The following is a 23,183-nucleotide window of genomic DNA, read 5'->3' on the forward strand; positions in this document are numbered from 1 at the left end:
TCCCCTAGAATTTGTTCTTCAACCACTATACATCACTAAGTCTTATTATACATATTTTCACATTGCCTATCAAATTACGTGCATATACATTATATCTATTTTGTACAAATCAACTCCGAAATTATATGTGCATATGTACAATCGTTTTGCCACCACCACCTGTATGGAGACTTGTCTACTACAATTGTGCCGAATTTCTTATGGTCCCTAACGTTGTTGGAAGCCCATATACAAATAAGCATATAAAACAATCAATAATTGTGTCATTTTTTGCATCCATATATTATGTTGTTTTGACCCATCATCATGCCCCCATCATTTTTACTTCCATCTATCAGGATCAACCTGTTTTGATCCCCATTAGACGTGCCATACGGCGTAGTCTTGATTGGGTGGGAAAGTCTGACGAATTTTTGTATTCGGCATGGACTCTATAATTATATTCTAATTTTTTTAATTCTTTAATTATGAAATTAGATATTTTTCAATTGTATATAATATAGCCTCTTGAGTCAGTTTAGATCATTAGTTTTTCGTAAAATCCAATTGTGTAAATCCTTCTCCTTTTTAGATTAATGTATAAATTTCTAGACCCTCTCGACGAACGTGGTGGCTCTCTTTTTTTCTATAACAACACTTGCTTATTAATATAATATATATCTAGAGTGGTGGGACCATGGAGGCACCTTGAGCGATGATCTTGGCTAGCCAAACCAAGCAGTGCAATGATAAGCGTTGCGCTGACCAAAGGAGATACAGTGAAAAGAATGCCATAAGATGGAGAACAACAAAGTACTCATTTCATCTAAACCACTTAATTACTAGTATAAAACTTACACATTTGTATCTTTTTCAAACTGTTATTATATTTTAAGATCTTAATCTTTCAAAAAAATACTTGATCTAGCTTATAGCTATAATTAATATCTAGGGTGTTGCATTATATTTCATACACAAGGATGATATAGTTTGATTTCTCATTGTATCTCTTATCGAACTATTATTATTTAGTCCATATTATTTCAAATATCAAATATTATATAGAACTTAATTTGTAGAACTATGATAAACATGTCAAGTTAGAGATGAATCCGATAAAGGTAAAATGCTTAATATGCAGTTAAAAGTTTAAATCAATTATTTAACCATCTTAATGACTTCAAATGAAAAGATTCAAAACTACAAAATTGTAGATCTCGTTGAGAGCTACAATTTTCGTATAAAAATCATCTCCATCCGAATTTGTATGAAAAAGATATGATTTTTCTAAAGTCAGACCTTGTCACGCCATCGGGGGTGGCGTGACAAGGCTGTATGTCATGCCGGTGGGAGTGGCGTGACAAGGTTGACACGTGGAATATGAGCTGGCAGACCCCGTCCGAGCGCTCCGAAGCGCTCCAATGCATGTGGCGCGACAGCGTGTTTTTGTCACGCCACGCAGACCAGCGCGACCAAAAAGATTAGATCTGAAAAATATTTACAGGTGGGTTATTTTTAAAATAAAATTGAAAAATAGGTTAAAAATAAAAAAATATTCGCGGAGCCGTCATCGCGGAAATCGGACTGACCGCGGTGCCGCTCCCAGTTTCGAAGTCCATGTCTTGTCTGCTGCGGCTTGCCGGACTCGAACAGGGGACCAGGCCGCCACTTCCCATCCGGGCTCCCGTTTCTCTCCAGCCCCCAGCGACCGTGCCGTGCCGCGCCGCCGCTCTTGTCTCGATCCGGGGACAGCAACGTCCTTCGCGCTCCCGAACCTCACCTGCCACTCCTCCCCGCGAGATCGCGATCTGATCCCGCAGCAGCAGCAGCAGCCAGATCCGCCCGCCCCACCCAACCACCAGTCCCGCGGGCGGAGGGTGGACGAGGTGCAGGATGTCGTCGGCCACGGTGGAGGAGCAGATGGTGGTGAAGGCGATCCGGGAGGAGTGCCCCTGGGAGTCGCTCCCCAAGCGCCTTCAAGCCACGCTCCAGACCAAGGAGGAGTGGCACCGCAGGTAACCACTATTCTGCGTTTGCTCTCCACTATGGATTGCCTCTGCTGCTGCAACCAGTTACGCTTAGTTGTGACCTCTGTGAGTTGCCGTAGTTAGTAGACGCCAGCGCTGCTTAAAATAGCTGTTTCGGTGCCGCTTGAGCAGCAACTGGAGGTTCGAGTTTGCCCAACTGCCTTGGGCTTGTTTAGATCTCGTCCTCAACTAGCTACATTGACGTGCGAGGTCTCCGAGCAGCAGATGCTGGCCTCAATCTTGCTAGGGACGGTCGCAGGGTTCATCTGGCATGGCAGATAGGCGAATCATGACTTGTATAGTTACATCTCTTCACATTGTGGCTGTTTCATTCAGGTCATGTTGGGAGTGGTTCAAATTTGAACCATGGCTCTTCAGCGCATTGACCGATTTCGAGGGAAACTGTAGAACTCTGAGTCCTGGAAATGGCATCATATTTCATTCTTGAAGAAAAGTACAATTCAGTCAATTATGCAACCTTCGTTCTTACTGTTCTGTTACATTACATGCAGTGTTTTCTGGCCATCTGTCTACTAGTAATGCTTTTACCGCTCGGATTTTTTGCAGCATAACATTTTTTTAACATTGGTTGACAGTTTGTGTTCCATCATGGCCTCATGATAAAAAAAGTAACCAAATATGCATGCATGCAATTTGTTTTTTGTGAGGAACATCTGTGTGATTTTACCATGAAGTCAAAACTCTATATGAAATGAGTAAAAAATATTAATTCATACTGTACATGTGCCATTATGTTGCTCATAATATACTTCCACGTGAAATGACAGAAGTTAGGATTTCCTATCGGCACAGGAAAGCATAGACTTCCGTGGCAAGTTCAATAAGGGCCAGATAAGGTTACATGATGCCATATTGGAGAATCGTGTTAATGTGCCTACTTCCTCCATCCATTTCTATAACGGATATTTTGATTTCAAAAAGTGGAACTTCGTAAGTTTTGACAAACAATAGTCAAATTGTATGCATGTTTCGTGCGCAAAAGTTGTATCTACAGATCTGTATATCATTTGGTAATGATGTTGATTTTGTAATATCGATAATATATTGTAAGAACGTTAAACAGGATTTTGCAAACATACCACAGGTTCAAACCCTAGTTTTCTATTTTGTCATCTGTAACCGGAAGGTTCCGGGTTCGAGCCCCAGCCTCTGCACATTTGTGTGGGTAAGGCTTGGGGCTTAAAAACAACCCTTCCCCAGACCCCGCACAGTGCGGGAAGCCTACGGCATTGGGTACGCCCTTATGTCTCAATGACAGGTGGTACTGGGACCCACCTGTAGAAGAGCAAACTGGGGTCTTACACAGTGGTGTCTTTGTAATTTTTCCAATACTTAAGGTAAAAAATTACTCTATAAGACTTCTACGTACCGAAATATGAGCTGAATAATGGATGGTAGTAGTACTCTGAAGGACTTCATGAATAACCCTTCTCATGTACTTTTAAGGTGTCTGAATTGCGCGCCCTAGTTCCTGTCATTAATATAGTGTGAAACTGTCAGGCATAATATCCAGTTCTACTTATTTTGGTGGCAGGATTGTGGATTTTTGTATCCGAAAACGCTTGCAATGGAATACCTGCTTTGCCCGTAGAGTATGCAGAGAAGGGGAGTACTATGAAGAAATGATGCGCTACCTCCGGAGAAATCTTGCAGTATGGTCCTCAATTTCCCCTTTCTGTGTAATCAATAGGCTGGCAAATGTGAGATGGCTTGGTTTTCTCTTGTTGGGGGTTATTTCAATTTTCTGTTCATAACATCTGCCAGTATTGATAAATTTTTAATGCACATTGTTTGGATACGGGATCTACCCTGTTAACATCTCTATTAATTTTTTGTTAAGGTTTATGTAGTTCCCTCTGCAGTGAGTTGAAATATGTGTATAATAACTATTTTCTCGTATGTTTGAATTGTTTACCCGAAAGCTTTCAAGATTTCAACACCATGCACATTGGTTTGCAGCTATACCCATACCACCTTGCAGATTATATATGCCGGGTATTGAGGATCTCACCTTTCAGATATTATTGTGACATCCTTTTTGAAGCAATGAAGAATGGTAACCCCTTTCTTAAAAGATATTTTTTGTGAAGTTATGTCCCTTTAGCATCCTGTAGCCTATAAATTGCTCTAATTTCCTATCATTTTTATGGTGGTAAAAATGTAAAATATCACATATATAATTAGAGTACAACTCAGTGGTGGTACTGGTATCCTGCTGTTAAAATTTAATTTACTGCAATTTTAGGCAGTGCCTGGCCTAGACTGCTAGTCCATGTTGGTAAACTGTGCTATATTCTTTTTTTTTATTACAACAGCATAACCTACTGATGTGTGACTGTAAAACTGGAGCACTGTTCCACTTTTCGTAATACATGCTTATATGCTTACATGCTTGATTTTGTGGCAGAACAACCATATGATAGTATTCCAAACTTCACTGCTGCTGATGCGCTAAGGCTTACGGGTGTTGGGAGAAACGAGTTTATTGATATCATGAACAAATGCAGATCAAAGGTATTCCTGGACATGATCTTTGGTTCTTACACTGTCAGATGCTCGTGCAATCTTGTTAACATACATATGTTTCAAATAGTTGATCGTGTGAATTAAAAAGTAATTTATTTCATACTAAAATGTGCAAGCTGCAGATAGATGACACATCATTTTCAAATCTCAAATGAAACGATAACAACAGAAGTTTTCACAAAAAAGAATACTAGACTATGCTAAACAATTGCATGCGGGCATGAGTCTATTTGATGTGAAAAGTGATGAATAATAAATATATGGGCATGCTATACATGTTCTTGGTTAACCTTTTTGTTTGTGATTTTTTGAGTTCTATTTGATATTTAGATAGTATCTTTCAGCAAGATTGTTCATTTTACAGATACAGATAATTTTTCTGTATTGAATTCTTCAGAAGTTGATGTGGAAGCTGAACAAATCAATTGCAAAAGAAATGCTGCCTACACAGCCTGTTGACTTCCCGGTCGAGCCTTGGTGGGGGGTTTGTCTTGTTAACTTTACACTGGAAGAGTTTAAGGTCAGGTTCGCTATATCTCTCGTTATTGCTATGCATCAATGCAATTTTGATATAAAATGTGATGAAATCTCACTTGTAAAGTGAAAGCTACAACATAAAATGCCTGACTTCCCTTTTCCCTACGTAAAGCTATTATCTCTTTATGAAGTCTCAATGATCTTTCCATATGAAGTCTTTTGATAAGAGTTGATGTTATTGGTTTTCTGTAGAAACTTTCAGAAGAAGAGACAACAACAATAGACAAAATATGTAAAGAGGAAGCCAATTCATATGTTCTTTTTGATCCGAAGGTTATTGATGGCCTTTATAAAAGAGGGCTAGTGTACTTTGATGTCCCTGTTTTCCCAGATGACCGTTTCAAAGGTATTAATGGAGTACTTTTGAGGATATAATTAGTCAAGCAGAATTAACCTAATTACTGGCATCGTTGCTTATGATGTTTTGTGTCTGTTCTATACTTCTGTGCCCATGCTTTCTCTTTATGTCATGCGATGTGGGGTGCCAAGGAATGATGTAGACACCCAATTCTTCTATCAATGTGTCATAGCCCAAATTACATCTTTCAATTTCTTTTTTATGCCAGAACAAATTGTTTCTATTGCATAAATTGATAAATACATGTCATACTGAATGTTTATACCCTCTTGACACTTCAACATTCATCATTTATGACACATCATCAGTAGATAAACATCCTTTGGATTATCTGTTTGTCGTATGACCTAGTTTGTGATTATGCAAAAATATAATATAAAGATTGGATGAAAAGTTAGAACATCAGAGCCTTCTATGTGTATTTGCAAATTCATATTTGATAGATCAATATTGCATATAAATGTGCTAAATAAAGAGGTTTCCTGAAGAATATCATGGTATTCTATTTCCATTGCATGCGTAGCTCAACATCTTTTTATTTCCTGTAATGATGTTGTTTTATTCGAACAACATATCAAAATCCCCTGATCTTGAGCCTCCTTCATCAGAATAAATGGTAAAATGCTCATTGAAGTTATGTTAGACTGCTATGTGTCATGCAGATTTGTGTTTATAGATCTTATATTAAGTTTAGTAATATAGCATTTGAAAGAGTTTACATTGTTACTATTTGTTCAGTTTCCAGGCTTGAAAATTTTGTTTCTAACAAGGATCAATCATATGAAGACCCAATTGAAGAGTAAGTGCTTTCATTTTTCTGTATGATGGCCTTCCATTTGCTATTCATATCTAATTTAACTGACAGTCTAATTTTCTTTCACCTGTAACTTTCCATAGCCAACATAGCAATAACTTGAATTTTTTGTTGCAGGCTATTGTATGTTGTATTTGTTGTATCAAGTGCTAATGCTACTGTTGCTGAACTGGCTGCAACCTTACAAGCTGACCTTTATCAGCTGCAGGCAGCTGCATCATTTGCTTGTCGATTGGGGTGGGCTGTAAAACTAGTGGAGGCAGATTCTGTTCTTAATGATGAAGGTGCGCCTGCATTTCCTGCTAGTATTCTTAGTGATGACGAAGAAGGTTCAAATACAAGCATCAACTCAGAAAAGTCTGGTCAACAACTTACTAGCATGGATTCTGATGGGCCCAGGAAAATATCTGGTACTGCTCATGTGGGCTTTGTTGTTGATGCGAATGTTACTTCATACTTGATGATGGGCTCACTGTCCCCAGGTTAGTAGTCTTCAACTCGTATTCCTAATGCAGAGTACTAGGATTTTAAGCTGAAATCTCTTGGAAATCATCCAGCACCCATATCCAAATGACTGTCACCATTGATTTTGCAATTCAAATTTTGACTATCTATTTTGAGAAATATGCATATAAATGATTACAAATGCACAATATTTGTGGCACTTTTTGTTCCAAGTTTCACTATACTATTTTTCGTTTTACCTTTATATTTTGAAAATTACTGTTTGTGAAAGTTACAATTATGTATCCTCCAAATAGGTTGATTGCGATATCAGAATCTATCAATTTCTTTTCTTGCACAGTATTGGTACAAATGATAGATTTGCAGTACTGGTCAATAGCTAATACATAGCCAAATGCCTTGATGATACTGTAGTGACTAGTGAGTGCCTTCACCAACATTCTGCAGGTTTAAAATCTCATGCTGTCACACTCTATGAGGCTGGAAAACTAGGCGATTCTTGCATTGCAGAACTTTGTAGTGATCTTGCTAGTTTAGAGGGAAAGAAATTTGAAGGTGTCCTAGAGGAGTTTGCAAATCATGCATTCAGTCTGCGATATTTCTTGGAGTGTCTACAATCTGGTGGAGTTTCTTCAAATGAAATTAGCAATGATGCTGGTGAAGCAAAGACTCCAAGAAGCTCTTTGTGTGACATTGAAAACGCTACTAGCCAATTGGCCAAAGTAAACATGGAGGGTGTTGCTGATGATAACCATGATGAATTGTCGCAGCATAACCAGGTGACATGTAATTTAGATGATAATGATGGGAATATAATGTCATCAACTGTGGCTACATCAGAACTAGATGTATCAAGTGACACACGAGTGTTGAAGAACAAAAGGAAGTACAAAGTTGATATTCTTCGATGTGAGAGCTTAGCCTCACTTGCCCCAGCTACATTGGAACGGCTGTTTCTCCGGGACTATGACATTATTGTTTCAATGGTTCCTCTTCCTTCTTCGTCAGTTCTTCCAGGTCCTTCAGGCCCAATTCATTTTGGTCCACCTTCTTATTCCTCCATGACACCTTGGATGAAGCTTGTATTGTATACAGCAGGGAATTGTGGACCGGTATCTGCTGTTTTCATGAAAGGACTACGTTTTAGACTGCTACCTGAACCATTAGCTGGTTGTGAAAAAGCACTAATATGGTCTTGGGATGGTTCTGTGGTGGGTGGACTAGGAGGGAAGTTTGAGGGGAACTTGGTGAAGGGCAACCTATTGTTACACTGCTTGAACTCAATGCTTAAACAATCTGCTGTGCTGGTGCAACCACTTAGTGTTAATGATCTTGACACAGCAGGAAACCTTGTCACTGTAGAGATCCCTTTACCTCTAAAGAATGATGATCAATCAATTGCATGTGTGATAGCTCAAACTAATTTGCCAAAGGATCAGATCTTAAACTTGACATCTGTATTGAAAGACCTATCCAGTAAATTTGATCTGAGCACACTTGGCTACCTTCATTTAGTAAGACTTCACAGGATAGATGAATCAGACAAAATTGACCCAGAGAATGTTAGTTATCAGTGGGTGCCTTTGAGCTTAGAGTTCGGAATTCCCTTATTCAATCCAAAGTTGTGCCAGAGGATTTGTGAAATGGTGGTTTCATCCCATATGCTTCAGAAGGATGACCTCAATGAGCATTGTGACGTGATGCAAAATATTAGAAGGCTTCTGAGAGAACTTTGTAGTGAATATCAAGCAACTGGGCCAATAGCAAAATTATTTAACAAGCGTGGAAGCTCAAGGGACTTACCACGCATCTTAATCAACAGTATTAGTGGGAGATGGAATCTCAATAATGACCCTTCAACACCTACCGGAGGAGCCCCAAGTGAAAACGAGAGGCTGAGATTTTCTGGACGGCAGAGATGTCGAACAGAAGTTGTGAGCTTTGATGGGAGCACTGTCAGGTACTTCTGAATACGTTACATTAAGCTTTCATGCAATATGTTTACTTGATTATTATTCATTGTAACTTAATGCTACGTTCCAAATTTGTAAAGGTCATATGCACTTGCTCCTGAGCTCAATGAGGCTGCCAGCAGACCTACCTCTGAAGAACAACCATCCTTACATGATGCAAAATCAGATACAGAGGACACAGGCAGCAAGGATGTAGTCTTACCAGGATTAAATCTTATATTTGATGGAGCTGAATTACATCCCTTTGATGTTGCTGCTTGCCTTCAAGCACGCCAACCTCTCCAGCTTATAGCTGAGGCATCAGCGGCCTCATCAGCATTGCTGTGATGTGTCATGTGTCCATAGCTCACTGTAGCCATTGTGATTCCAATATCCTCAAGTTGATCGATAAGAATATTTAGAGGGTGGCTGCTTTAACACTAAGACCAAGCACTTTTATGGGAATTGGTCAGTGATGCTCATCAACTGGGGATGCAATTTTTGAAGCTATCAACTCACATCATATGTAAGTTCACATCTTCAAGTTGATGCTCTATTTGTGGGATCAGTCCTAGATACCATGCTTAAATGGATCCTTGAGATTGTTTTATGCTAGCAGGATGCAAGGGGGTATTCACTGGTAGTTTTCTTGCTTTGAAATTCAGATTCGTACATTTAGATGAGTTTTAGGTTTATACAGTAACACAAATAAAAGAAAACTTGCGTCCGTACATGTTAGACGGTCATACTGAGATTTTTTTTCTCGAGACCATATCTATATATTATATAAAGCTTCAAATCATTGGATGGGCTACAGGTGCCAGTCGGTTGGGTAAAAAGGCTAGGAGCTCATAAATGGTATTTGTGGAACTATATGTCCAACGTAAAATTGCATTTAACATTTTCCCTTTGACTGTTACACATAGTCACATGAAAATATAAGAAACAAGGACCTCATCCATCATATTATTGAATTGGGATGTTGGCACAAATACCTTTCGAACTGTACCCTGTGCGTTAGACGACTTCAATATTGTTCCATATCTCGATTTTGCGTTGGGCTTTTGGGTCTCGAGTCTTGACGTGAAGTTCTCTCTTTACTTGCAGGTTTCTTGGCCAGTATACTAGTCTACTTTTCACTTGTGTGTGAAATTTCTTCGCGCGTGGTGCTATTCCAAGATTCTTTGCTGCTTACTTGAGGCGTGTTTATAGTTATGAAAGGCCGCAGATTTTTGCAGTGTGAAAATTAAGTTGTGATGCAGTTTGTTGTATGCTAGCACAGCTTCTTGTGATGCAGTTTGTTGAATGCTAGCACAGCTTCTTCATTGCAGTAAATACGGCCGTTGGGTCCCTGGTTTTTTGTGATCATGTCAATTTCGTCATGGACGTGTTGGCTCGGCTTCCGGGATTTCCTTCAAACCCCCGAAGCAGCGCAACAGAAATGACAAGCAATCAGCTGCAAGTCTGAATCCTGTTCTCGTGCGAGGGTCATTCCTCTGTTTAGGCCTAATTACTTAGGCTAATTACTTAGCTCCTTGAGGTCGTGACTGTGCATCAGCATCACCGTACCCATTGCAATAGCTCACCCTTCTCAAAGCAAATTGCAGAGGGACACCACTTTACAGCAAATTGCAGTCGCAGAGGGACACCACTTTATATTTGTTCTCGTTTTCACAGGGACTGTGAAGTTGCTACCATGCCACCGTATCATCGAACTTGGAAGAATTGGAGGACGACGTGTCAAACTTCGTAGTTCATACTCAAAAAGTTTTCACACGACGTCGACAGGCAAGGATGAATGGGTAGATCACAAGTTCACACGGGCGACATTTTAAGTCATCAACTTAGAAGATTATTGGAACTGGGGTAAAACCTAAAGGTAAATGTAGAATGCCTTGGAAACAAACGAGCAAGGATTACACTGCAACCACATGGTGCTAGACTTCGCTGCAGGAAGCTGACACACGGATCTAGGAATACATTTTTCATGGTCGGTGAGCTGCAATGCAACTTCTTTATGCTAAACACCCTCGAGAACCTTGCCGGACAACCGCTCCCGTGTCCGGCGCCCGTCCCTGGATTCAGAATACGCCGGAGAGCAGGCTCGCGGCACTGGACAGCGCCGCGCCGGTGATGGCGAAATGGACGAGCTTGTCGGAGTGGCCGCCGGCGTCCCCCGTCAGCGCCACGGCTGCGCCGGCGATGGCACCTGCGATCATGCTGTTCTTCTGCAGGAGGAAGGTAAAAAACAAATTAAACGAGCAGGAATCAGGAGCCGGTGTTCTTGTTGCCGGGTGGAAGTTTTCATGTTTGCTTGACTAGAGCATCATATCGGTTCGATTAGGGAAGTGGCACTAACCCAGTCATGGCAACCCCTGGCCTCCCTGAGGCCGTACGTCAGCCCGGAGTACACCCCGGCTGCCAGGCCTGCATGCCAAACAAAGACAGGGTTAATAAGCTTTGACATGTACATCCTGTTTTTGTCAGGAGACGAACAATTACAATCGCCATGCGAAATTTTGCTTGTGCTGAACACGCACCCCACTGGAAGGCCTCCTTGCCGGCCGTTTTTACCTGCACAAATCGAGCAAGTGAAAGTGTGTGGTCAAGCAACAACAGCTAGCCTGCTACTTTTTTTTCCTCTCGTCTCACTCACCACGACGTCGAGCGACTTCTGGCCATCGTCGCCCCTGATGCTGGAGAAATGGCTCCTCTTGCCGCCGTTGGGGTCGAGCCCGGCCGAGTCCCCAGAAAGGCCTGCACAGATCGAATCGAAACGGAGGACGTTTGAGCGCGAGCAACAACGTTGTTGGTTAGGTTGCCTCCTCACTCGCACACGGCCACGCCACGAACAACGCACGTACCTTCGACGGTGACGAAGTAGGCCTCCCTGGAGACGGCCCTGGCGGCGCCGACGCCGGCGGCGCGGATGAAGCTGTCGGCGACGCGGTTGAGGAGCGGGTGGCCCAGGTCCAGGAGCGGGCGCCGGTCCATGCTGGTCAGCTCGTCCTTGAGCGTCCGGGTGTCCAGCCGGCTCATCTCCTGCTGCTCTGCCCTGCGGCGCTCTCTGCGACTCTACCACTCGGCCGACGGGAAGCAACACGCACACCAAGTGAGGGAGAGGTGGGGAAGTGCCGGGCGTACGTCCTGGGCGAGCGACAGCGCCGGGTTTAATGCCCGCGAGGCGGGCGTGGGGGACGCGTGGACGGGGCCCGGCACGTGTCCGCGGTCGTGGCGGTCGCACCGCTCCGGGGGGCGGCGCGCGCGTGGACACGGCGGTGGGCGCGCTTCCAGGGCTTTCCGACCTCGGGCGCGTGGCGCTCCTTTGCGGTTTTTTTATTTTTTTATTTTTTATTTTCGTTTTTTATAAAATTATATTTTCGATTTGGAAATTTACAGAAATATACCCCGCCGCCCCGCTGCCGGGCAGCCGGGACCTGGCCGCCGGGCAGCGGGGCGGCAGGGGCATTTCTGAAAAAAAATTCGCGGAGAAAATTGCGCGTAAGTCCCTGGGGGCCGGTCGCCCGGCAGCGGGGCGGCCGGCCTTGGCCGCCTAGCTGCAGGGCGACCGGCTCTCCCACCCTTATATAAGAGTTGGTTGGTCCCCCACCCCTCATTTGCATCACTAAAATTCCAGAAACCAAGAAAAAAGAGGGAGGGAGGGAGAGAGGCGAAACCCTACCGGATTTTCGAGCCGGCGACTGCAGGTAACCAAAATTCTTCTACGCTTTACAAGTAGATTATGTTGTAATTATTTTTGTTGAAACAGTAGATTAGCAATCAATTTAATTATTGTTAGGAGTGATTATTGGTACATTTAGATGCAGTTACTTGTAATGATTAGCGTTGATATAGTACATTTAGTATTAGATTAAGTATTAGAAAGTAATAGAAAATTATTAGAGAAGTATTAGAAAGTCTTAAAAATTGGAAGATAATATTAAAAAATTTAGAAAATGTTAGAAAATTGTAGAAAGTATTTTGTTGAAACAGTAGTTTAGCAATCAGTTTAATTATTATTAGGAGTGATTAGTAGTACATTTAGGTGTAGTTACTGCTAATCTACTGTTTCAACAAAAAATAATTACAACATAATCTATTTGTAAAGCGTAGAAGAATTTTGGTTACCTGCAGTCGCTGGCTCGAAAATCCGGCAGGGCTTCGCCTCTCTCCCTCTTTTTCTTGGTTTCTGGAATTTTAGTGATGCAAATGAGGGGTGAGGGGACCAGCCAACCCTTATATAAAGGTGAGAGAGCCGGTCGCCCCGCTGCCGGGCGGCCAGGGCCGGCCGCCCCGCTGCCGGGTGGCCTTGAGGGCCGGCCGCTCCGCTGCCGGGCGACCGGCCCCCAGGGACCTGCGCGCAATTTTCTCCGCGAAATTTTTTTTCAGAAATGCCCCGGCAGCGGGGCGGTCGGAGTATATTTCTATAAATTTCCAAATCGAAAATATATTTTTGTAAAAAATGAAAATAAAAAATATAAAAATAAGAAAACCGCACGCTCCTTTTATATTCCGATTCTACTAGGGAGGGGCAGGCGAGCCTTCCAGCGGGCCGGGCCGGGCCGCACGCATATTGGGCTGACGCGCGGCTGGTTTTTTTTTTTTGAAATTTGCGCGGCTGGGTTTTTCCAAGGTCATTTTCCCTAAAAAAAAAAGGGGGGGGGGGGGAGTTTCTGCCACAAATCTGATGCGCTTTCTTTAAAAAAAAAAAGTCTGATGCGCTGCTTCTCGCACGACACGGCGATGGATCGGATCAGAGGCAGGTGCAGTGACTTGCCCACGGTGACGGTTCTGCTTCTGTGCAAATGTTGTTTCAACTCAGACAACATGCCATGCTTTCGAGTTTAGCCCAGACAGTGCACGGTTATTTAAACTAAAAACTAGATAAATATGACAGATGGGTTTCACGGTGATGAAACTCTTCTCACATCCTATAAAACTTCAACCTTCTCTCTTGTCATGTCAACAAAATTGACGATATTTAATGCTATGAAATTTTTTATGAAACCCTCGTTGAAACTGGCCTAAGGCCAGTCTCAGTGGGAGTGTCATCGACACAGTTACGAGAACTGTGTCAGTGGAGTGTCATAGTGATGACACTCCTCTCATATTTTATGACACTCATCTTTCCTCTCTCATCATAATATTGATACATGTTAGTAAATTTAATATTTATGACATTCTTATAATATTCCCATTGAGATTGGCCTCAGCGCTTGGCAACCTGAGGGTATATTGGCGTGTTGTAATAATATAAATCTGCTCGTGGCATGTACTAGTTCGAATCCCTACGCTAACTGCTTCACTAATTAACGCCATGATTTTTTTTTGAAATACTAATGCCATGATATGCCATTATCGAAATATTAGAAGAATCACCCTTTTCCGCCAGTCTCATGCGCCATACATTTGCATGTCGCACGCCTTTTGATCTCAGATATGCGGCTCCATATATACTCCATAGTGGATTGCAGGATCAGTGGGGTGGTCCTCTGCATTGCCTGCTGGAGTGTTGGGGCCTTTCAGTTCATCACAGCCATGCCCTGGATCCGACTCACTACTGGCCGACTGAGCCATCCTCAAATCGTCATAGTACGTGCATGAAGTGGAACAGCTGAAATTAATTGCACTCTCTGCTCCGTCGTCCCCAGCGGCCCTCTCTTCACTCGTGCTAGAGTGAGTGCTGCCTGCTAGTCTAGTCACGCGATACGCGCTCCCTTGTCATTCATGCCATGTCCAAACTGCTCCTTGTACGTACGAGATCCTTTCAGGGCGGCAGGGATTTGATCTCCACGCGTGAGATCACGTGCTTAAAACTCCCTTTTTCGCCCTGGCTGCCACAGTCACGTGCTCATGATTCCCAGCTTGGTACGAGCGTACGCGTGCGTGTGTGGTCGGCATCGGCGTATGTCCATAGCATGGTACGCTTTTCCGTAGCAGATATCGGCCGCGGGTCTACGCGCACAATGCGTTGTTGCTAGAGCTTTCGTTTCAATTCAAGTGCTCTAATGGATGAAAGTATACTAGTTTATTTAAACAGAAGTGCTAATGAATATATCAAATTCTAATCAAAAGCATATGCTAAATTTTAGCTGGGCTAACCTCAGTAAATGCTAAATTTTAGCTCTTCGAAAGGGACTTGAATTGTTTTTGTTACCCAACTCTGTTTCAATCTGTTCTAGTTGTCTCTTAACGCACGTTACTGCCTTCGCATTTTGCTGCTGCACAGTTACTCCTTATAAAGATGTCTAACCAACCATATACTACATCGACAACATATCATTGGAGTTACTCCATACAAAGATTTCCGACCAACCATATACATATATATATTGACAACTTATCATCAGAATTGCTTGATGATCCATCATCAAAAAAAAAAAAATTCAAACTGCAAGGGTGACTCATTCTACTTGAAACAATACCTTCAGGTGGCCGGAACTGGTTGCAAGAGTCATACATGAGAGTTTAACAGGAAGCATTGTTGCTGTGTTTATGTTTGTGCTAAACTACTACATTCGTGGTCCTCTCCTCACTAGGATATGCATAGTGGGATTGCCATGGGCCCCACCATCAAATGAAGTGAAAACTGAAAAGGGAATAATGCAGATGGGTGGATCCATGCAGGATCACTGTCGTGCTCTTATTCACATTGCAGTGCTAGTACCACATCACATCAGTACATAATTCATGAACAGGAGGGAGGATGGACTCAACAGTAATCCAATTTTTCTTTTCTTTTGTCGACCTTTTGAGCAGGATTTTTTTTTCAGGTTTTAGGCATGCGACGACGTCAAGTTCTCAAGTCGATGCAGCTTTCACAGCAAGTGATGTACGCACATGAACTGGAAGCTTGTAAACAATGCTTGCTTTCCAGTCCCTCTGAACAATGTAGCGGTACATTTTACAACCTTGTACAAGACATATGAACACTTGATGAATGCCCTCTTCTTCCTCATCGAACCAGGATGACATGCTGCTGCTGTTCCTGACCCTGCAGCCGGGCCAATCTCAACGCGTGTCTCCTCTGCTCCTGAAGCAGCAGCGGCGGCAACATTCAGGCAAGATGAGAAGCAAGAAAAGGTTCAGGAAACAAACACTCGTCCAGGCAACCCGATTCGATGTTCAGAAGTGTCGAAGTGGCGACCAACCAACCTGGAGGACCTGCAGGCGGTACTGCCGCTGACCCTGCTGGATCACGGAGATGAGCCTCATGACGACGTAGAACGGCAGCAGGATCCCACTCGCCCGCAGCAAGTACACCTTCAAAGCGAAGCAAGGGACAACTGTTAGAGTCGATTGCAGAAACCACTCTGCATTTTCGGAGCAGGAGTACTCACCGTGAGGAGGCTGAAGGCGAACTGGTTCGCCGCTCCGACCGTCGCCACGGTGACCAGGTGCCTCAGCAGCAGCACGACGGTGAACTGCACCCACGGACAGGAAGAGCTCAGAGTTCAGGCCGTGCACTGTGCGTGCAGCTCAATCAACTTTAAAACCTGACAATGTGATTCGATTTCCGGTCAGTCACCGTACCGTCACGGCCACCGAGCGGCACCAGGACGCGCTCCTGCCGGCGGCGCGGGCGCACTCGGCGTACTCCGGGTCGCCGGCGCCGGCCACCGCCGCGTCGACGTCCTCCTCCTCGTCCGGCTCGTAGTCCATCCTGGGCACCTCCAGGCTCTCTCTGCACACCACGCAAGCACAGGTCAGCAACCGTCCGCGGTGGTCGGCTGGTGAGTACCATCAGTAACTTTACTGAATGGGTCGTTGCTGACCAGCTGAGCTCGACATGTTCGACTGAATTTTCTTCTTTTTTGACCCTGATCATGCCATCTCGATCACATTGCGGTTGCAAGTGCATGATTGGCCGTGCTGCACGCCAACTACTGATGCACGGGCGGTTTGACTCCAGTGGCAACGGTGCAAGACAGCCGAGACGAGTGCAGGACACGGCTGGAGCTGTACAACAACAGATGCGCAGCAACAATGCAGGGGCATTTGCAGCTTATCTGCCATCTCATGCCGGTAGGAAATGATTGGGACCCGGTGGTTGGCTCGCCTAACGGAACAGCTGGGCCGGGCCCACCTGGCAGCCACCCAGCCCCTTCTCTCCGTCTCTCCGAACCCATGTTCTCAAGAACAGAGAAGATGCGGCGACAGCTGCTCGAATGGAATGTGCTGGATCACGTCGACCCGTTTGATTGGAATTCTTGTGTCTTTTGTTTTGATAATGATGGTCAGGGTCGGACGCTGAGTATACTGTTGTTGTTTATCAGAATGCATTCAGGTTCAGATCAGATCAGTGTTAGGGCTGCTGGCATGTGTGCAGTGTCTGGCTCTGGCATGAGGATGAGGGGCCATCTGGGAACTTGCTGGTGGTGGTATGCGATCAGGTACCAATGGCTGGTGGTTGGTCGTCTAAGTGGCTGTCTGGCTGGAAGATTCCAACTAATGAACCAACTGAAGATAAAGATAGGTTGGTCAGCAACCGAGCCAGATCACACCCCCTCAAACTTGACCACTCACTCCGTTCAGATGAGGACGCCAACAACGAAATGGCAGGACTGGATGCCCAGCAATAGAATGGACAGTTTCATGGAACCACAACCACTAGACCTGACCAACAATTAAACCCAACATTCACTTGGTTCTATAGCCTTAATGCGCGTGTCAGTAATTCAAGGCCGTGTTTGGTTGCAAAAACCAAAATTCCAAAAAAAAATTCCAGCACCTGCATGGAGACTTAAATCTAAACGAAATAAAAAACGCATTGCGACTGCTGTCTGTAAATATCGAGACGAATCTAATGAACCTAATTAGGCTGTAATTAGATGCAAAATTGCTACAGTAATACTACAGTAAATAACCCCTGGTGACGGATTAATTAGGCTCATTAGATTCGTCTCGCGATTTACAGACAGATTCTGTAATTATTTTTGTGATTAGTCTATGTTTAGTACTTCAAATGTAGAAAAATATTTTTAAAAAAATTTTAAGGGAGGCAACCAAACGGGTCCCAATACCAATGCGTGTGTTTGTGCGTGGGAGAAGGGGAGTTACCTGATGGTGACCGCGACATCGGCAGGTTGGTTTTTCTTGGGAGGAACGGTGTAGCCAGGCTCGAAATTCTGACAGACAGTAGAACACCGAGATGTTAAACAAAGGCAAACACAGGTTTGATTACTTGGACTACGAGAAAAGTACGATACTTTGCGCTGCAAACCACGACAGAGAGAGAGAAAAAAGAGGCACTCGCATGATGTGATCAACAAGTCAGAATCGCTGGGTCTACCGTGTTCGGCAGGCTGGAGCTGGAGTGGTGTGAAAGAAAAACACTATTACCTAGTTGGAGCTGAAAGTACGAGAGAGAACACTGTAGCGCTGGAGGCTGGAGCCTCCAGCCGAACACAGAAGCTTAACATCTATTTGAATTGAAGTGTTCTTTAGAGAATAAATTGCAGCATGCTCGAGGAAGGAAGGGTGAAACTCTCATGGATAAAACAGTGGGGAACAGTGAAAACTGAAGCAGAATCACAGAAGCTAGGATCGGAGTTGATCAGATGAACAAGGACGGGTGGCGATCGATCAGAGCTGCGCTAACCTGAAGGCAAATCTCGCAGAGGGTGCTCCCCTTCTCGTCGCACCAGCGCTGCACGCATCCCCTGTGCGCGTACTGCAGCCACAGGAAAGCACACGTCAATTCAGACAGGCCATCAGGTAGAAGAGCGTCAGCCATGGAACAGAAGAGCGGAGCATCAAGCAGCTCACGGACAAGGGAAGCTGGAACCCATACCTTGAGGGAGCCGGAGCACCCGCAGGGCGACTCCATGGCCGCGCGGCCCTCGTCCTCCTCGTCATGGCAAATCCTGCACTGCCTCAGGGCCATGGAGGAGGAAGGCGAGCCCGCCGCCTGTTCCATCGTCCTCCTCCCTCCCCCTCTCTCTCTGTCTCCCAATTCTCTCAAGAGCTTCGTCTCCCTCGGCCTCGGGCGCCTCTGGTTGTTGGCTGCTTCGCCTTTGCTCCCTCTCTCTCCTCTGAACGCAACGGAGATGGCTTTAAATAATCATCTGGAGCAAGGGAAAGGGAAACCGAAAGGAGGCGTCAGAGGCAGAGCTCCAATCCGAAATGGTGCGCGGGGCGTGGGGCCCGCCGCGCCAGGAACGGCCGCGACAGTTCGGAGCTCGCCCCGGCCCCCGGCGGCAGGCATGGCACGGGCTGGCTCCTCCGGGCAGGGCTCGATGCACGCGGACGCCCCTGCCGGTGCCTACGTGCCGAGTAAATTTGTAGCCATACCGGCATACGTGCGGCGTAGGCGGTCAGTACGAGTAGCACTCAAGTGCTACTTTTCGCTGCGTCAGGCTTCGTCCTTTCCTCTCTCTTAGGTTGTGTTTAGTTGGTGAAAAAATTTAAATTTGACTATAGTATCACATTTTGTTGTTATTTGATAATTAATGATTAATTATGAATTAATTAGTATAATTATATTCATCTCGTAAGAATCAGTTAGACTACGTAATTAATTATTTTTTTCAACTTCATTAAATACTCCACGTATATATCCAAAAATTCGATATCATGGGTACTGCACAATTTTTTTGGAAACTAAACGCCCCCCCTACTTTGAGGGGGAGCGGTGTGCAGCGTTTTTTTATATTAAAAGAGACCTTTGTGAGAAACGTATCTCTCAATAAGAAATTATTTTAGGCGTGGCAGATCGGGTGCCATCGTGGTTTTTGTTTCTACAACTTTTTTTTAAGTTTAAACAAAGGCTAGACAGAAAGCAAAGTAGAGAGATTGGTGAGCCGGATTTAGGTTTTTGGTGAGCAACTCTTTGGTAATGACTCTAACACGGCCGTACGATAGTGCATCCACACGGCCGGCTTCATCAACTGTCCACGCACCCGGTTTGAGGACCCACGATCCCGCACGCCCATCCTCCTTTTCCTCTGCCTCTCTCATTTCGTATTTCCGTTCCCCATTTCGCATACCCTAGGGTTGGCGCTCCCTCTCGCCGCCGCCGCATGCCGCCGCCGCCGCGATGGATCCACCCTCCGTCGGACCGCGCGGGGGTGCCTGGGGTGGAGGACTGGAGGGTGTGCCGGGGCCAGCGGCGGTCGCCGCGGCTGGGCGACGCCCTCGCCAAGTGCCTGCCCATGCTCAGCCTCTATCGCTCCTGCAAGTGCGCCGCCGCCTGCTTCGCCGCCAAGGCCAAGCCGCGCGGCCGCCTGATGACGAGCTCCGAACCTCGAAGAGATAAGTCCCCCCTCCCCCCTCCCCCGGCAATCTGCTGCTGCCACGCCCGCCTAGACATCTCTGAACTCCGACGACCTCTCCACGATTATTTGGGACACATGCTGATTTCATTTGGCCTTCCTCTCTCTTTGCTAGGTCTCTCTCTGTCCATATCTCTCTTTGCATTCCCAGGAAGGGGGCTCTCTTTCTCTCCATGTTCTCTCCAGATCCCATCGATTTGTGAAGGGGAACCACAAATCGGAAGCATAGGGAGGGCCACACTCGAGGTGAGTCCTTGGCTTATGTGAATCGACTGATTTTGGAGGTTCTCCACTCAGATTTCTGGTGGATTGCAAAGCGCAAAGCCTAAGACCGAGGAGGTCGATGCAAGTGAAGGTTACTGCTCCTCTCATGGTTGTGTTCTATGTGGATCTTTTACCCAATCATTCCAGCAAATTAACTGATTCGAAAGTATTTTTTTGTGGACAATTTACTGGATACTAAAGCACAGATCGATACTTAGAGGTAGGAGCAGACCAACATGAAGATGAGTTTTCCTTTTTGGGGTTATGGGTATTCATTCCACGTTCACACTCCCTGGTATCTGAATCACCTGATTTTTTATTTGTTTTTTAATTGGCATAGGGAATTGAAATTGGGGACAATAAGGGGAGAGGGGCTCTACTGATTTGCACTATTTTTTTCTCCAAAGCACACATGGAAGGCGTTGAATGGGTTGATCAGTTCATTTAATGTTTGAGAGCCCATCATTGTTAGTTACATTTGTTTTTGTAAGATGTGTCCTGATAATACATGAACATGGGAATCTGATCTTTGCAATTGATAGTGTTTTGATAATCTAGCAAAGTTAAGGGTTAGGAAAATTCTAAAACTACATATTCAGTTTTGTAATATGGTTTTTCTACATGTCTGGCACCTCATTGTATCTTTTAGCTTTGCATCTTTTTTTTCTGTTCAGCTTAAAGGATCATGCCGAAGGGCGGGCCTGGTGCAGCGGTAGAGCCTAACGTCTGTAACCGGAAGGTCCCGGGTTCGAGCCCCAGCCTCTGCACATTTGTGTGGGTAAGGCTTGTGGCTTAAAAACAGCCCTTCCCCAGACCCCGCACAGTGCGGGAAGCCTACGGCACTGGGTACGCCCTTTGTTTAGCTTAAAGGATCATGCCATTAGGCAAATACCATGGACATGATTTAGGCAATAATATAGCTATGAATCAGGCAATAACATTGTTCTAGATAAGCAATAATATCTCATACTTTTATGCATTATTTTTACTGAAGCATTTGAATGAATACTTATGCATTATCGATACCACAGGAACAACCTTTAATTTATATTTTATAACTTGACTAGTACAGTAGCCTAACTGAAAACTTAATAAGAATGATTTAAGTTTTTGTCCAGACGTTCGTATATGTCAGTTTTTGCTAGTTTGTTCAGCAAATCAATCTAATCAAGCATTTTTTATCAGCATTCAATCAAGCAATTATACTTATTCCTATTTTTATTTAACAAATATTAATTACGATGACAACTATACTATTTTTCACCGGCAATTATACTCATTCCTTATAGCATTTCTATAGCTTATGATAAGCAATTTACATTTTCTGATTTTGGCAAATGTGTTTCTTGTGTTTTGTGCTAATCTTAATCAGAACTGGATATAAAAAACTGAGATCTGCACCATCATATGATTCTGATCTAGAAGCATATAAATTTAACCAGAATGATATATACATCATGTTTCTACTCTCAATTATATGCTTCTTTTTCTCTTGTCGTGGTAGTATTTGTTCTAGATACTACATTTTTTATGATACAAGCATCACTAGTTTTTTATTAGGCAATAATATATAGGAATTAGGCAATAATATGTGTTACAATGAGTATTTTTCCGTAGAATGTTACATCCGGATTCTGCATGCTGCTAGTAACAGGAGCAAAAACAGTTCGTCTCTGATTTGGGGTGCCTTCCTGCGCAACGCCCCCACACCTGAAATCTCTCTCTCCCTCTCCCTCTCCCCCTCCCCCGCCCTCCCCCTCCCTGTCCTCCCTCCCTCCCTCTCTCTCCCTCTCCCTCCCTCCCTCCCTCCCTCCCTCCCTCCCTCTCTCTCCCTCTCCCTCCCTCCCTCTCTCTCTCTCTCATTTGGGGTGCCTTTGACTTTTGGCTTCGTTTCCATCACCCAGGGAAGGATGGAGCTGGGGGGTGCAGGCGGCGGAGAGCTGGCAGTGATTCCAGCGATTGGTGTTCCTCTCGTCACCACATCGATCACCAAATCAGAGAGGAACTTGAGGCTCGGCCATACGCAAGGTCAGGAAGTATCTCGCCAAGATGAACAGAGCCGTGGATTACGACTTCCAGGACGATGATGACCTCCGCTACGTCCACTTCAAGTCGCCGTTCATCCGCCCCTCCCTCATCGTCCGTCGTCCGCCCCTTAGGCTCCGGTATGCTGTGTTGCTTCACGCTCCTGCTTGTTGGTTTGTACGCACGTGCGCAGAGGTAAATTTTGAGTTATTTGGTAATTTTGATGGACTCCTCCATGCTGTTTGGGTGTCTATGTGTAGGAAGAACATGGGGGAAGCGCATCCTCCGCCTCGTTAGGAGCAGCAGCGTGGACGACCTGCAGCAATGGTGCACCACTTGATTTGGTTTATTTGGTACTGTGTGATTCTAGCGTTGTTGTTGACTTTGCCATCTGTTTTTGGTTAGGGATTGTTGCAACCAATCTATGCTGCTGCTCACGACGATGGTGCTTGGTATTAGAGTAGGATTTCACAAACCAGGTATGCAACCAATCTATAGTTTTTTGAGTTTTAATACATGATTTTTGTGTTAGAGATGTAAGCAGTTTTGACAAAAATTCATAAGCATTTTAATTGGCTTAGTTATGTCCTTTTTCAGTCTGATATAGGCAATTTATAAGATACTAAAATATAGAAAAACAGATCTTGTTCAGTCTCGTAATGTTTCAAAATTTTGCTTAGGAGGTTTAAGAAAATTGCTTATTGTAACTTGTTGAGTTGATTACCAGGATATAAAATGCAAGGAATTAGGTTGTGTGTGGGTTTTGATTATTTTTGCCTACTCACTTGTTTTAAGTTGCTTCTGAGTTCATTATATTGTGCCTAGAACTCCTGTTATGCATTGATGGACAAAAAGAAACCTAATGCAGAGTGTCGGTGTTCAGATCAAGCAAACTTTTTACATTTCATATGTCTCACGTGACAGCTGATAGACTCTACTTTT

At 44.4% G+C, this 23,183-nt stretch overlaps 3 protein-coding genes across 3 annotated transcripts; 1 reads left to right on the forward strand and 2 right to left on the reverse strand.

Moving 5' to 3' along the window:
- Positions 1-1,565: 1,565 nt before the first annotated feature.
- On the forward strand, positions 1,566-10,047 carry LOC120673741 (protein FAM91A1-like). The gene is made up of 11 exons (XM_039954734.1): positions 1,566-1,994; positions 3,562-3,679; positions 3,987-4,083; positions 4,435-4,541; positions 4,951-5,073; positions 5,283-5,436; positions 6,187-6,247; positions 6,380-6,744; positions 7,175-8,687; positions 8,781-9,205; positions 9,787-10,047. The coding sequence occupies exons 1-10, from the start codon at positions 1,873-1,875 to the stop codon at positions 9,025-9,027; spliced, it is 2,907 nt and encodes a 968-aa protein (XP_039810668.1). The 5' UTR covers positions 1,566-1,872; the 3' UTR covers positions 9,028-9,205; positions 9,787-10,047.
- A 444-nt stretch (positions 10,048-10,491) lies between these two features.
- Positions 10,492-11,918, reverse strand: LOC120673742 (outer envelope pore protein 16-2, chloroplastic-like). The gene is made up of 5 exons (XM_039954735.1): positions 11,544-11,918; positions 11,336-11,436; positions 11,220-11,253; positions 11,039-11,106; positions 10,492-10,907 (listed from the first exon to the last, which is right to left on the reverse strand). Exons 1-5 carry the CDS (start codon positions 11,716-11,718, stop codon positions 10,761-10,763), a joined length of 525 nt encoding a protein of 174 aa, XP_039810669.1. The 5' UTR covers positions 11,719-11,918; the 3' UTR covers positions 10,492-10,760.
- Positions 11,919-15,280: 3,362 nt separating this feature from the next.
- On the reverse strand, positions 15,281-18,886 carry LOC120673743. Its single transcript, XM_039954736.1, has 7 exons — positions 18,473-18,886; positions 18,281-18,352; positions 17,740-17,807; positions 16,213-16,363; positions 16,020-16,103; positions 15,835-15,942; positions 15,281-15,712 (listed from the first exon to the last, which is right to left on the reverse strand). Exons 1-7 carry the CDS (start codon positions 18,596-18,598, stop codon positions 15,635-15,637), a joined length of 687 nt encoding a protein of 228 aa, XP_039810670.1. The 5' UTR covers positions 18,599-18,886; the 3' UTR covers positions 15,281-15,634.
- Positions 18,887-23,183: the final 4,297 nt, after the last annotated feature.

This window comes from Panicum virgatum, chromosome 5N (genome assembly GCF_016808335.1).
Source record: "Panicum virgatum strain AP13 chromosome 5N, P.virgatum_v5, whole genome shotgun sequence".
Classification (NCBI taxonomy): domain Eukaryota; kingdom Viridiplantae; phylum Streptophyta; class Magnoliopsida; order Poales; family Poaceae; genus Panicum; species Panicum virgatum.